Source organism: Gekko japonicus, unplaced genomic scaffold (assembly GCF_001447785.1).
Source record: "Gekko japonicus isolate JY-2015 unplaced genomic scaffold, Gekko_japonicus_V1.1 scaffold1712, whole genome shotgun sequence".
NCBI lineage: Eukaryota > Metazoa > Chordata > Lepidosauria > Squamata > Gekkonidae > Gekko > Gekko japonicus.
In genome coordinates, this window is record NW_015173186.1 from 370,184 (window position 1) to 386,396 (window position 16,213).

General features: G+C 42.8%; 1 protein-coding gene across 1 annotated transcript in view; it reads left to right on the forward strand.

Moving 5' to 3' along the window:
• Positions 1–301: 301 nt before the first annotated feature.
• The window catches only part of MOCS1 (molybdenum cofactor synthesis 1), a 37,013-nt gene continuing 21,101 nt past the window's right edge, over positions 302–16,213 (forward strand). Inside the window, exons 1-2 of the mRNA XM_015422602.1 lie at positions 302–463; positions 15,025–15,151. Coding sequence (XP_015278088.1) covers positions 311–463; positions 15,025–15,151 — 280 coding nt within the window. The 5' untranslated portion in view covers positions 302–310. The remainder of the gene's footprint in view (positions 464–15,024; positions 15,152–16,213) is intronic.

Here is a 16,213-nt window from a genome sequence, read left to right on the forward strand (position 1 = left end):
CCTCCAAATTGGGCAACCCCCGCCAAACCAGCAGGGCTGGTAACCCTATCCCCAATCAATCCTGCTTGTTCAAAAATAGCAAAAGGAGCTAGGAATAACTGAGACGATCCAACTGCGGAAGTACTCTAGAGGCCTTCTCAGCGGCAAATCGACTACAAATCCCAAAATGCTTGGCGAAGAGTCCTGCCGGCGGAGGATTCCTATTGGCTGAGGGCGACCCTCCCCCTCTGCTCACGTTACTCCAGCCGGCTGGCATTCCCGTGTTGCTGTTTGGCGAAGGTGTCAGAACATCGGGGGCTTGTCAGGACTCATGGCAGCCGCCGCGGCAGCTCCCCAGGGGCGCCGGTGTTTACTCCTGCGAACCCTCTTCCGAGGCCAGCTTGGCATCAGAGGCTGCCGTTCCGGGGTGCCTGTGAGGCAGCAGCAGCAGCAGGCGCTTCGAGTTCCCTCCGCCTCGGCTGAGGTGAGGAAAGGGGGGCGGGTGGAGGGCCCCTTTGCGGCTTAGGTTAAACTTTCTTGGGCAGTTGGAGCTTTGCGTGCTGCGTAGGAAGGTAGGGAAGGAAGGCTGATGGCGGAATTGCAGTTTAGTTAGTATGCCTTGAACTGTGTAAGTTAGTTGCTGGAGCAGCGTGGATGATGTTTGCAAAAGAGGTATGGGGGCTGAAACGCAGCTGAAAGTCTCATCTTGTCATCTGAAAGTGTTGCCCTCCTAATCCTAGATGAGTTGGAGAAGGAATCATACTCTGCCCATGTTCAGAGGCAGTTTCTTCTACATACTAATATGAGCTTTTGGCTTCTAAAATGGATTCTGAGATCGAACCATTTTTGTACTATTGTCACATCAAATTGCAATCTACATAAATTAGAAGGAGATTACTGATTGAAATGCAGAAGAGAGGAGGGGCTAAAAGTTTGTGTTATGTAAAGCAATACTTTTTTTAGAGTCAAAGCACCATTGTTTGTTTGCAACACTTTCAGTGAAATCCACAAATTGATGTTAGCTGTATTGCATATAAGCAAATGTTTTGCTGTGAATACTAGTATGAGACATTTGCTTTGTAGAGTGACTGGTGGTTAAAATACATTCAGATGTATTTTGAAAAGTGTGAAACTGGAGATACCATAGATGTAAGAACCTCAGTTTGTCAGTTTCATAGTGTGTTGTGAGTGGCAGTAATAAATTATGTTAACTAACAAGATGGTGTAGATAATATTAATAGTTGGAGGCCAAGTGTTTGTTTTCTGCTTATATCTGCAGTTTGAGCCAAGATTGTACTTCAAGGAGGGGGAAAATACAGAGAAAGAACTGTCTGGTTGTTGCACAACTTTTTAATCTTTCCCCAATGTGCCATGAAAGCATTTATTCTTGATATACAGAGTATGCCAGATGTCAGGTGTGAAGTCTGTTGTGAAATATCTCCTTGCGGCAAGTTGGAAGGGTGTGAAGTTCATCTCCCAGAGAAAGCTACTTTTTCCACTTTAGGAATTTGGCTATCTATAGGTGCCACTGAGGCACTAAGTTACAGATTCAGATAACTTTAGCAGAAGAAGAAAAGAGATTGGATTTATACCCCGCCCTTCACTTGGAGTCTCAGAGCGTCTTACAATCTCCTTTCCCTTCCCCTCCCCACAACAGACACCCTGTGAGGTGGTGGGGCTGAGAGAACTCTGACACAAACTGCTTTTTCAGGAACAGCTGTGCCAGAGCTTGTGACTGACCCAAGGTCACATCAGCAGGTGCAAGTGGAGGAGTGGGGAATCAAACCCGGTTCTCCCAGGTTAGAGTCTGCACTCTTAACCACTACACCAAACTGGCCTCAGTCAATGTGAAATAAAGCAAATATGCACAGAGTAATAAGGTGTGGTGTAATACACAGGTCTTTCAAGAGCTGCTGGGAGCTGAAAGTATCAAAACCCTGTGTTTCAGAGTGAATAAAAACAAGATGGTCATGGGGAGAGGCTTGAAGAGCACAGAAAAGTAGCAGTACACAGAGAAATACAACCACATAAGTGTAATGAAAGTACAAGTTATTCAAAAGTAATAAGCCTATAGCTGATACTGCGTTTCTCTACAGTAACATGAAAAACTCTTTTTGGAGCTGTTTCCCACATCAGAGTAGTTTTTCTGTCAGGTGTACAGCCAGCTCTCTGATGGCTGTGCCTGCATTACATTGTTTCGGACATTTCCACATGACATTTTTAGACATTGGTGTAAAAAGTAAAGCCCAACTAAAAGTGATATTGAGAAATGTGAATGCATCTCCCACTTTTTATTCAGGGTTAATAGCAACAATGAGGGGGGGGGTCAGTATCAGTCCGTATAATGAGTCTTTTCCCCACTATTGAACTCTATGGGACCTACCCTGCCTGATGGGGCAACAGCAACTGTATGATGGTGACTGAGGCTGGGAAACTGGCATGACAGAAAGCATTAACACACATGCACACCCTCTGCATCATGACCAATGTTCCCTCAAAGCTACGGAGTATTGTGAGCAAAAATTCTCCTCTGTGAGCTCCTGGCATTCAAGTTGTGAGCGAGCGATTTGGCTACGGCATAAATTAGTCTGCTCTGGAGCCCTCCTTCCTGAGCTAAGGCAAAAATGTGTGAGCCGGAGGCTAAAAAACTGTGAGCTAGCTCACACTAACTCAGCTTAGAGGGAACACTGATCATGACCCTGGTAAATTTGCATTTGGACATTGGTTGCACCCAAGGCTAGTATTAATGGTGGGAAAAGTGACTGATCTTTCTTACTTACAGAATTTGCACCCTGTTTTTCTGCCCTTCCAGGGCCAACAAGACAGTTAAATGATGATTGAATAACTGTCATCCAAGATAGATCCAGGTGGTCAGCTGTGTTGGTCTGAAGCAGCATAACAAATTTAGAGTCCAGTGGCACCTTTAAGACCAACAAAGGTTTATTCAAGGTATGAGCTTCTATGTGCAAGGCACACTTTTTTTTTTTAATTGTTTTTATTGTTTTACATGAAAGTACACTCAAATATAAACATCAGGGGGTAGCAACCATACAGAAAGCATAAATAGTCATCCATAAGCGAAGATAATTGCGTACTCTAGTTCTGGGTGCATAACCGTATAAACATTTTAACCTCTAGGCCTTCAAAGACTACCCTCCAACCTTATTTCCCTCCGTTACTGCTCCTAATCGACCAGGGTGAAATGGGTAAGCGTCCCGAGGTCGGAAACTGAAATCGCCAGTTGATTATAAAAATAGCCACCTATGATAAGCCTGGTTCGACGGTAGTATCTCATGCCTAGTTAGGTAGTTCATCACCGGCGTCCAATATCTCTTGAATTTCACATTTGGTGTGTCATCTGACGCATGGGCCCTCTGACTTAGATTGTTGATTTTTGCCATGACAAATTGCTCCCATACCTTATCATGCCACGTGGATATCGTTGGAGGTTCTGTGGATTTCCACTTCGCCGCTATCGTTAACTTGGCAGTTGTTAGCAGGAGTGAAGGCACACTTCATGCACACGGAAGCTCATACTTTGTTGGTCTTAAAGGTGCCACTGGACTCTAAACTTGTCCTACAAGATGTAATGTTGGCTTCTGGACTGAGAAACTTGAGATCCGCAAAGCAGCTAGCTCATAACTGTTGGTCTTAGACATGAGATCATATTGCTGCCCCTGAAGAAAAATGTGCTTGATCAAAATCAGTTATTTGTCATTATTGGCCCTGATTTGGATGGTGCAAGTTCTTGTGTAAATACCTTTGTATGCATGACTATAGTTTAAGAAATCAGATAAGAAATCAAAAGGTAATAACAACATTTTAAGAATATTCAGCAGTAATCTTTAACTATTTGTAACCCAATTAGTATCTGCAGTGAAAGATGCGGAATCTGTGTCAGCTATATCAGACAGAGGCCCTGTGCCTGAGTCAGGGTAGCCCGGGGTTAGGGATTCCACTCCTGTCCTTCGATTTGGGCGCCTTTGGTACCAGCATTGGAGGTTAGGAGTTTGGGAGTGCTCCTGGATGCCTCCTTAACAATGGAGGCCCAAGTGGCAGCCACTGCTAAGTCAGCCTTTTATTACCTTCGGCTGATCAAGTAGCTGGTTCCCTTCCTCGAAGGCAGCAACTTGGCGACAGTGATCCATGTGATGGTCACCTCGAAACTGGACTACTGTAATGCTCTCTACATGGAGCTGTCCTTGACCCAAATCCAGAAGCTTCAGCTGGTGCAGAACACGGCAGCCAGGCTGCTGCTGGACCTCCCCATGCAGGAGCACATCCAGCCTGTGCTAAAAGCACTGTACTGGCTACCTATAGCGTACTGAATTTGCTTCAAGGTGCTGGTGCTTAAAGCCCTTTATGGTCAGGGACCTACTTACTTGAGGGACTGACTTTCCCCACATGTTCCCCAGAGAGCGCTATGGTCAGGGTCTCAAAATGCTTGGCCCTCCCTGGCCCCAAGGACACCAGGCTGGCATCAACTAGGACCAGGGCCTTTTCAGTGGCGGCTCCAACCTGGTGGAATGAGCTCCTGGAAGAGATCAGAGCCCTGCAGGACCTTTTACAGTTCCACAGGGCCTGTAAAACGGAGCTCTTCCACCAGGCCTTTAGGGTAAGGAGCCGCACCTAATAATCTAAGACCCTGTGCCCAACACCACCATCCAGCCTGAGCCTGCTGGCAAAAAAATCATTTGCTGACTGTAATCTATATGTTTACTGCTACTATTGCACTGCCATCGTCATATAAATAGTTTTTAGTAATTTTGTTTTATGAGGATATTTATATCGATGTTTTAATCTGTTATTTATTGTTGCAATTTTGTGTAAGCCACCCTGAGCCTGCTTTGGCAGGGAGGGCAGGGTACAAATCAAATCAGTCAATCAATTAAATAAATAAATATTAGAATGCTTGGGACAAGCCCAGGCTTCATGTTACAAAAATTGATAAGCCGTAATAAGGTAGTTCCTTACGTTGACGTCTCTGTTAGAAATAAAAGCATAAACTTTCACTATCTTCTATTAAAAACCATTTATATTACCCCAGCTAAAAACCGTAGAATATTGAGAGTGGTGATGAAATTTAATAGTCTAGCTCTTGGCAAGTCCTGACCTGGATAACCCAGGCTAGCCCAACCTCAGAAGCTAAGAAGGGTGAGCCCTGGTTAGTATTTGGATAGAAGATGACCAGGAAGCCCAGGGTTGCAATGCAGAGTCAGGCAATGGCTAACCACCTCCAGACATCTCTTGCCTTGAAAATGCCATGAGGTTGCCATAAGTTAGCTGTGACCTGATGGGGGGTGTTTGACAGTGTACCATGTGAACTACATGTAAAAACATGGCAAATTGATCTGTTAACCTGGAAACAGAGAAACTTTGGTGTATGAGAGGCTCACAGTTCTCTGCTTACAAATTAGTGAAATTGCTCCAAGAGAGCCAGTCAACAGCATCTTATAAATTAGCAGTGATTTGTCAAAAGAGTTCTGGAGAATGTTTAGTCAGGAAAGGAATGCTGATTTCCACAATATGTGGTGGTGTACTGAGGTCCAAAACTTGTGGGAAATGATTGCTAATACCCTGTTAAAAGTTCTACCTATTGATCCCGCCCCCCAATCTTCCTGTTAAACTATGTAAGTGCAGTTCAAAAACAAAATCAAGAACTCGTATTAAATCCTTTGGTGGTTTGTAGATTGGAAATTGCAGGTCTGTATGGAAAAGGTTGAATGGTTGACTAAAATATGGGATTTGGCCAGTTGACAGCGCTTCAAAAATCTAAAATATGAGGAGATGAAATCAATGTTGCTTCTGTGTGTTGCAGTGGAGAACAGAATTAACTCTTTTCTGTCTCTGCTGTTCTGTAAAAATAGAACTTGACATGAGAGAATAATCAGAGCTGACATGTGACTTACTGATCTCGTTCTGTCACATGGTAAATGTTCAATATTTTTTTAAAAGATGAAGTGTTCTTAAACTAGATTTGCAGAGTGATTTTTAAGCTGCTACATGATTAGTAAGTTGACTCTCTCAACAACAATGCCTTCATTAGAAAGCTTCTATATTTGTGTAATTCACTTCATTTCTAATTGTTATGTCACAACCCAACACTAACTACTACATGATGCTATATTAGCTTGGTGTCCTTCACTGAGCACAAGAGATGTTGCGAGAAAGTTGGCCTTCTGTGTATTCTGGTGGACTCTGCTAGATTTATTTTGCCTTTGATTCCATGCATGGTTGGGAAATAGTAAAAATGAGTTGTGATGAAAGTTTGGGATTGCAGGGAAACTGAGCTGGCATTTGTGTGTAAATGAATCAAAACAACAGCAAAAATCTAAGGAGAATATATAGACATTTTGATCAAAGTCATATTGTCTAACCGTCTGGTCTTTCCTTCAAAATTACCAAAGCACCTAGTCAAATATACCCTGCCCCGAGCTCTGTGGAGGACGCATGGGGTTAAACTGCAAGAGCCAAGTCTACCTCACTGCAATGCAAGCCTATGATATATATATTTTTTTGTCATTTGAAATGTGTGTCCTGTTGACTTAATTCTATTCCTCTCTACCAAGGTGGTTTTGCATGCATTTTTATGGGTGCCTACGGAATAATCCTGATGATCTGTGGACAGAAAATCATGAACGTATTTTGTCTTTGGGGTTTCAAGTTAATGCTAGTTTGATTGAATTATTTATTTATTTACTTATTTATTTGTTAGTCTTTATACCGCCCTCCCCACAAATGGGCTCAGGGCAATTCACAACACAGCTATAAAAAACATATAATAAAAATAAATAGTCTAAAATACCAATCTAATTAAACTTAACCCAGACCCCGACATGGCACTGTAATACAGTTTTAGCCCCCCAATTTGTAATTAAAAATTAACTGTTAACAATGGGAGGAGGGGAGCGGACGCAGTTTGTAAGGCAGATAGTTGTTAATACTAGCTATTAAAACTGTTAAAAACCATTGCTGTCATACAGTTGAAGCAAAAAGCCAGCAGAGTTTGGAGCTGAAACAGTATATCCATGAGAAGCCCCACAGCCTCGAAAACATCTCTTTTCAAGCAGTTGGTTCACTTTTCTTGATCCTGCTTGAGTTTTTTTGAAACTAGATCTTCAGGGTTACTTTGTAAGGACTTGGCTTTTGCAGGTGTGGTTGTTGAGCATCAGAAAGAGCTGAAAAGGATGAACAATGGGAGGCAGCGACAGGGAAGAAAATTTTCCCCATGTATTTGTACTCTTCAGTAATAGAATTGCTCGGGTAGTTTTAAAACAGGTATTTCCTCAGGCATGGGCGTTATATATTGAGCTGATAGCTACTTGCCAAGCTATTCTACTGAGGCAAAATATGAGATGAAAGCAGACAGTTAATTGAATCACCAGTTTTTTAGACTCTTTATCTAGCAATTGTCCTAAGGCTTAATTTCTTCAAAGCAAGGCAGCCACTAGCAGTTTAATAACTTGTGATTTATGTCAAATACACTAAAATGTTCATTAATCATTACCAAGGCTGCCTTTGGAACAAAGATGACATCCATTGTTCTGGAGAAGGGATGTGGCGCACTGGTGGTAGAGCATCTGCTCGGCTTGCAGAAGTTCCCAGCTTCAACCCATGGCATCTCCATCTAAAAGTAGATGACATGAAAGACCTGAGCTTCAGACACTCGAGGGTAGATGGTACAGACCTTGATAGACCAATGGTCTGACGATGGATAATGCAGCTTCATGTGTGTGTTTGTACAAGCACCATTTACAAAGGGCCACAGGGATCTTCAGGAGTGTGCTAAAACAATGTGCAAAGCATTCATTCTTTTCCTCTTTCAGAATCTGGTAACTAGGTGAATGCTACTATGGTTCATTTTGTCCTGCCTCTGCATTGGAACTACTGATATCTGCAGTCCATCTCCTTGGGCCTTCTGGGTGATCAAAACTTCTTTGCATTCACAAATCTGTGATAAAACAGGAGTCCTATTGTAATATATGTGGGAAAGACGGGGCTATTTTGGGGCAGGAACGCGCAGGAACGGAGTTCCGGCTGGCTCCCGAGTTGGCCACGCCCAGCAGGAACTCATTAGTATAATAGGCCACACCCCACAGCAGAAACTCATTAGGATTGGCTACATTAGGGGTGTGTGGCCTAACATGCAAAGAAGTTCCTGCTACAAAAAAAGGCCTGGGTTTTGACAACAAACAAGGTAAATAGAATAAGAAGCAAAAGGTGGGTGTGGCTGGATGACCACACTTCTGGTAGCTTGGGGGTGCGGCCTAATGCGCTAATGAGCTGTGCCGTCAGGGGTGTGGCCTAATATGCTAATGAGTTTCTGCTGTTGGGTGTGGCCTATTATGCTAATGAGTTCCTGCTGGGCTTTTTCTACAAAAAGAGCCCTGGATATGGATCTCTTTGTTTTGATATTTTTTAATATGTGTGTGTGTGTGCGTGCGAGTGTGTGTGCACCTGGAAGTCATGGCAACCTCTGGTGACTGACCCCTACTGAGGGCCTGGAGGATATTCAGAGAGGTGGCTGAATAAAGCCTGCCTCTGTCCTTTTGATTGCCAGTATTCCAAGGAGGTCTCCCATCCAAGTACTTGTCAGAGTCAACTCTGCTTAGCTTCTGAGATCGGGTTTGCTTGGGCTATCCAGGTCAGGGCAAGGTAATATGAATCTGATTTAAAAGATGCATGTACTTGAACTTGATGGAGTTTAAATCAAGACCAGCCACATGCCTTGAAAAGTTGGTCTTTGATCTGTCATTTCCCTATGATATATTCCATTAGACACTGGCATGGCATAAGAAAAGTAGTTAATAAATTTTAAAAAAGGACTCATTGATCACTCCTGCTGACCTGTGGTATTGTTCTCCCTACTGTGGAATCTGTAAGATGGTCAAAGCTTCCCATGGAATCATGTAGAGCAGCTCAATACTTAGCAAATAAGCAGCGGCCCTCATAAGGGTTAATAGTGACATTTTGGGGACAATAGCCTGAGATTTTCTGTAACTTTGCAAGGAGTGCTTGAAGGATGTGAATTTGATACCTGTCGTGGAAGATTGCAAGAATAGCTGTAGATGTCCCAAAGAAAAATGATATTTTATTTGCTGGATGTCAAGGAGGCTGAAGCGGTCGGGCTCACTCAAAAGGTACACTAGAATCAAGAGTGATGTTATAAAGGCAGCATATTTCTCCTGAGCTTTGTCCTCAGAATAGAATTCCGTTTCAACTGATTAATTGTTTGCAGGGTGTGTGTCAATAACTCTATGGTTTCTAATTCTTATTACTTGCTGTTAAAATTCCCAGCTAGGGTGCTATTAAAATCCAGCCATTAATTTTGTGTAATGGGAGCTACTGTGTAATTATAAATTGGGTTTATAACTTCCTCTTTCTCATGATACAGATTACTGGACAAGGTTCAGTGGGTAATTTGAAAGCATTTGCAAAATAGGGATAAATGGTTTTCTGAAGTGCTGCCCCAGCTAAGATCCATTCTCTCTTTGGGTTTCAGTCTGACACTGCTGTGATTAATTTTTGTGAAACTTTGAGAGCAGAACTAAAAAGTAAAGAGAACTCTTTTTTGCATTTCCCCTCTGGACCATGAACGCTAGATAATTTTTTTACAGCTCTGTGGGTGCAGGCTCCTTAATCTGAGATTTCAGAAGGAATCATGCATTTATGTATTGCAAAAGGGAAATAACCCTATTCAGAACTAGGGTGTGCCGACCTATTGGGGGGAACACACCTCTAAACATTTATGCATTCCAACAAAGGGCTAACTTAAAAGGGTATTTTCTGTGTTGTAACATATATGATTTTTCTGGGGCCACAGAAGTGCAACCCATGGTACTTGAAAAGCTTTTTGGATATGTCGTTAGGGAGGAGAACTTCCCCCCTCCCCCAAACCTGCCTTGGGCTGTTCTTTGAAACTTGCGTAAGGCAGACTTTGTCCAAAGAGACGGTTCAAGGGGAGGGCACTAAGATTCAGTTGTGAAATCTATCCTGATGGGATTTCGCAATCATCCATAGGGCAAAAAATAGCTGTTCTGTACTGAACAGTTTGTGTTTAATTTCATATAAATCTTACAAACGATCCATGTCAGGATGACACAGCTCTTAGCAGTTCAAATGATAACATGTTTTCAGGTGCTAGCCGAGATTAAAAATTTGCAGAGACTATCCTGTACAAATAGGCCGTTGCAATTTAAAGTGAATAAACCTTCACAGTGAGGGAAAAGAGATGTCCGCGTGTTTACTCCTCCTAGCAGCAAATTCACAGATTGCACACTTGAAGTAGCCTCATTGCCTTTCTCTTCTGCCACCTTGTTCTGTGATAGGTTTTTTTTTAAGTGGGAAAAGCACATCTGACAACAAGAAGAGCGCTATGCATTTTAGAACCGTGTAGCTAAATATTTTTTTCTGAGTGTCTGTGTATTTTCTCTGCTACATTGGTAAGATGCTGTTCATAGCTCAAGGTCCTGTCTAGGGTAAGGCCAAGATATTTAGCTGTATGGATGTAAGTCAGGTGCCATAACATATTCAGTTCACAGTTGGCAGGATTGCTATTGAAATGGAAACAAGAGCCTTCTGTTTTTTTCTGGACTTGGGATAAGCCACCATTTACGGTAGTAGTCAGCCAAAATGTTGAAGTCCCTAGTCAGTATTTCCTCAGTTCTATGAACTGATATGTGCCTTACTGCAATCTCCATGCCATTGGCATAAGCAAACTACAATGGAGTGGATTGAAAATTTAGATTTTTTGTATTTAGGGGATTGCCCAGTCGGTCTGCATACCTGTTGTATCAACTTTGGTTACATATTTTATATAATTATATGTTTCCTGTGTGTAACTCTGCCCTATGATAAATAATAATAATCTTCTGAGTGCAGACCCAAACAGGACAGACAGACACGAACTAAGGATTGCATGAGTGTATCCTTCAATTCAGAACAAGTGATGATAAATCTTTCTTCCATCCTTGGTAGAATCATCCCACTGAAAGAATTTTGCTGCAGAATACAATCAAGCCTGATAGATTTGTCCTTCATAATATCCTTATGTTAGGAGAATGATGCCTGTGAATTTAAAGCCATCTCTCAATAGGTATTCTGAGTGTATGCTGAGAGGAACATGAAATTGGAATGCCTTTGCTGCATACGAATACGATAGGCAGCAGCACAAGTGTAACCTGGAACAAGCAGTGATGAAGCTAAGCCTGTCTGCTCTTCAGAGTCCACTGAAACGAATCACTTTCCATTTTCTTTGCTGATTTATCTGACGGGTTCTGAACAAGTGAAATATCTGCCTGCACTACAATGGATTGGCTCATGTGAGCTGTCAGTAGAAGGCACCATCATTCACAAACCATTCCCTTCCCCTGTTGGTCCTCTCTAACCCTGGTAAACTTTACTCCCGGAGTCTAATAGCCATGTGAGTTTAGGAGACTTTAGTTGGGAGGGGAAAGAGATGAAATCACCACCTCAGTGGAAGAGAGAGGAGAGGGGAATTTCACCATGTTGTCCCTGCTGCCTCTGAACCTGTGTGATTACTTGAGTGCCATAACTCTGGGAATAAACTTTTCTGTGGTTGGAAAGGACTGCTGGGTAGAGGGAAGCTTGAGAAAGATCCACAGTCCTTTTGTCTGCAAACCGTGGGATCTGGCTCAGTGTTTCCTTAAATTACTCAGTGTTGAATTACTGCTGATGACAGAACAGCCCCTACTTTGATAAGGATACCTACAGCTGTTGTTGTCATACTGACTCTGCAGTCAAATGCAAATATAAAATTATCTAAGTCTAAAATTAGGAAAAGCTTATTATCAGGATCTCCTTGGAAATTAAAGCAGCTGAACTGATGCTAGTAAGACTCCCTGTAATGCTTTCCTAATCCAGTGAACAACATTTTTAAAAGGAGTGCACTGAAGGGAGAGGGGCTGTGGCTCAGTGGTAGAGCATCTGCTTGGCATGCAGAAGGTCCCAGATCCAATACCCAACATCTCTAGTTAAAAGGACCAGCTGGTGATGTGAAAGACCTCTGCCTGAGACCCTGGAGAGTCGCTGCTAATCTGAGTAGACAATACTGACCTTGATGGACCAGTGGTCTGATTCAGTTTCATGTGTGTTGGTATTTGTTCAGAGCACAAAGGGGCTGGGGAAGCTGGGGATTCAGAGAACGTATTGAACTTATCATTACAATGCTATATCAATATACATATGCATTAAAAATAAAGGGTTGGGTTTTTTTGCTATGATGCAACCAGTTATGACAGCTCCCTCTCTTGAAAATCCTGATTATTTAAGGCATTGAGGGGGGGGGGAGACCGCCTGCATAACTGTGAAAATGCAGTTGGGCAACTGGAGGGCAGATGCATAGAAGAACTGTCCCCAAACTGATCCCAGTGCTTGTGAATCAACTGCCAAGAAAATCAGGAGCAAGTTGAGCATGCTGATAAAAGCCTTCAGTTCACCAGCATCACCCAGAAGGCAAGCTCTTCCCACTGAGCTACCATACCACTGTGTACGCACCTCATTCCAGCCTCTCCAGCTAGTTAGTTTCATGCCCCCAGCCATTGCTAGGCTTCTGACGGCCGCCACTGCCTCCTGATACCATCCTCGGGTGCCTCCTTTCTGTTCAGTCTGTCTTGAGCTGTCAAAAGCCAGCTCTTCTGAAGGTTTCCTAAATGGCCCAACCTGTTTATCCACTCTGTGGGCTTAGGGGGAAGGATTTTGCGATGGCATTCCCAATGGGGGGTGGCTTTGGCTGCTTCATAGTCTTCTGGGTAGGGGGTGGAACAGAGCAATAAGCTTGAGTATGTAGACACATTTGATTAACTGGCAACTCCCAGTCCCCATAAGTATCAGATAACCAAACTTTTATTGTAATAGGTTCCTAATGCAAATGATTTGAAAGAGGATGGCATATGAAAAACTTTCAGAGACAGAAAAGAATTATGTATGCCTTTCCTTGAGTAAATAACCTCACTTATTCTTCCCTTGGATTTTTTTACACAATATATTGCTTCTTCAGCGTAACTAATACAAAATAGTTAAAGAAACAGACATGTTATCCAGCTCATAATTACTTTGTGGAATTCATAGCCATACAATATATGTGTTATTTGTTTATGTGTATCCTAGCATCTGTCCCAGTAGGCCCTCATTAGCTTTAATGGGTTTTGAAAAGGATTAGACAAACTAATGGGGTTTGTTCTACTAACAACTATTAGCTGAATGACATTTCTTTGTTAGGAAGAAGTATAATTCTGATTAACACATGCTTCAGGAAAATGCAGGGGGCAGAAATTACCTTTGTTTTTTGTTTGCACACTTTTCAGATTCTTGATCAGATTCAAAAGCAAGGCACTCCTTACAGGTGAAGCTCTTGAGGTCATTAACTGAAAGTTTTTTGAAGTTACAACTACCTGTGAAGGATCTTTAGACCCTAATTAAGTTGAATGGATAAGTGGGTGTTGGAATCCAAATCTCGATAGAAACTATAAAATACTGAGACTGGTGCGTTGGAGAGTGATTACAGGTCATACTTTATTTAGTTACATTAAGATCTTTAGATGATTTAGATGGCTTGCAGGCAGGCTTATATTCCCAAATCACACCACACCCACTCACTCACACACACACACACACTCGTGATAGGGTATTTACAGTGCACCCCCAGACCCATAGGTCCCTTCTAGGATCCTAGCCTCCCGATAGGTGTGTGCTAGGATCAGTTCTAGCTATTGTCTAGGAGACAAAGCTCGGGCCCTTCGCCTGACCACGTGTGGACTCAACCGCGTGCGCAGGCTTCCCTGGGTACACAACAGAAACGCTTCCTATGACTTCCTCAAATTACTTCAAAGTAAAATTTCAAGGTGTAGCATATCCTGAGCACGGCACAACTTAACAGTAGTGTACATGTTTTGCATCCACAAGATCCTAGGTATCCACTATCTTAGGTATTGCTCCTTAGAGTGTCTCTGCTTGATATTCTAAAGTGTATCTTTAGAGTTTGCTCCCTGCTGCTCTGCTGTTTCTGGCTGTCTTGTGCAGTCCCAAATAACAGCTGAGTGGCAGGAAGTGCCTCCCCGCTGCTCAGCTGTTTTTGCAGCTTTCACAGGGAACAGAATGCAGGGGTTTAGAGGGACTCAGAAGGACTCTGAACCAGTGTTCCCTCTAAGCTGAGTTAGTGTGAGCTAGCTCACAGTTTTCTAGCCTCCGGCTCAGACATTTTTATCTTGGCTCAGGAAGGATGACTCCAGAGCAAGCTAATTTATGCAGCAGCCAAATAGGTCGCTCACAACTTTAATGCCAGTAGCTCACCAAGTCGGATTTTTGCTCACAAGACTCCACAGCTTAGAGGGAGCATTGCTCTGAACCCCTGCTTTTTGCTCTATCAACAAATCACTATGAACTGCTTTAAAAGTTCATGGAAGTTTGTGATGGTAGACCCATTACAGACTTCAGTTTGCAAACCACTAACAAGGCAAAATTCATGATTTGTGGTTCAGTTCGTGCCCATCCCCAGTGCAAAGGCATCAGCTAGTTTCTAGTCATGCAATTATATGGGAAAATGCATGTGACAGTCATGTGATAAATGCCATTATTACATTATAGAATGTTATAAGATTATGTCCTCTGTTGCATGTTTAGCTGTTTCACGTGTGTGTTTTGGGATGGTCCCACTTAGGAAGGATAGCAGGAGTTGGCTACAAGCTTGTTCAGGATATTAATACTGCTCTAGAGTTTAGCATTCGTACTGAGGGGGGTGACATTTCATATAATTCCTTATAAGACAGCAAACCTTTGCAAGAGTGTTCCTCTAGAAGCTGCATTGTGCTACTTACTCATCAAGTTGTACTTCACAGAATTATCTTTGAGGTTATAGTTTGTACTGTGGCAAGGAAGTGGCTTGGCACTTAAAATGCCAGGGGAGGGTAAGCAAATGAAACAGCCTAGGTTTATGATTGCTTTCTTTATGAGAACAAGATTATGAATTGAACAATTTTGCTAAATGATCTAATCTTAAAGGTGAACATAACTTTGTCTTAAATACAGGAGATTACAAAAAGAAAAGGATTCCTAAGTGAACATGCAGCCCCTTTCTCTGCTTTCTTGACTGACCAGTTTGGTCGCCAGCACAACTACCTGAGGATCTCCCTCACTGAGAAATGCAACCTCAGATGTAAGTCTCTCTCTCTCTCTCGTAGTGTCCCAGGCTGTGTTGCCATGACAAGCAATTACTGAGCCCATCTTTAAATACAATGGCAACGTGGCTTCCGCTGAATCCACACTTCTGTGTGACTGGCTCTGTACTGGCACAGTTAAGTGGCAGTCACCTTGTCTAGCTGGATTGTATGGTAAATTGCCATTCTTGTACAGGATTAGCCCGGCCAGGCCAGACCATGGATGGGAGGGAATCCTGTACTTTTCAATACATTAAACAACAAGCCACGAGATGGTCTATACCCTCTCTGGTTTTCAGAACAATTTTCCACCAGAACCTCTTTTCACTAGTCCCTGCTTTTCCTAAGGGAAGAGATTCCAAACCCTTAGTTGGCATCTGGGACAGAACACCTTAGCAACTCACTCCAGAGATGCACACTTTTACTCTCCAATGGTAGCATATATGGTGAGCATTTAGGCACAAGACTCAGACTTGGAAATCAAGTTACAACATCAAAGAAAATTAGTAACAAGACAGATCTTTATTCAGTACAGAGCACAGCAACAGACTGAGGATTATAAAAATAATAAGAAACCTATGGCGATTTGCCTTAACTACACAGTAAAGATACATAGTTACCACTTCAGGAACATTCAGAGTCCAGAATAGTCCAAGGGATTTTGAAGGGAAATCCCATTTTTGCACACTCCTGTGCTCCAAGTCACAAAGCAGGTCTTTGTTTCTCACGAGACAGCATTTCAGGTGCAATTCAACAGGCAGCAAGAGGAGGAAGGGAGAGAGCTAAGAGCCTCGAGAACAAGAGACTCACTCCCATAGGGATCAAACAATTATACCCCAATCTAATCATGATTAGCCTTGGCCTTTGGCCAATCAGAGTAGCAGGGATGTGTGGCCAATTTCTGGTTGCCATAGCTGCACATCAGGTGTGTGTATAGATTGGCTAGGAGTTTGGAGACCCCGCCTGCAGTCAGTTGACCCCAAACTCCAGCTACTTCATTGAGTACGTGACTTGTCGCATGTGGGCCAGAAAGTAGAGCCATGAGGTCTGGCTTTTGGCAT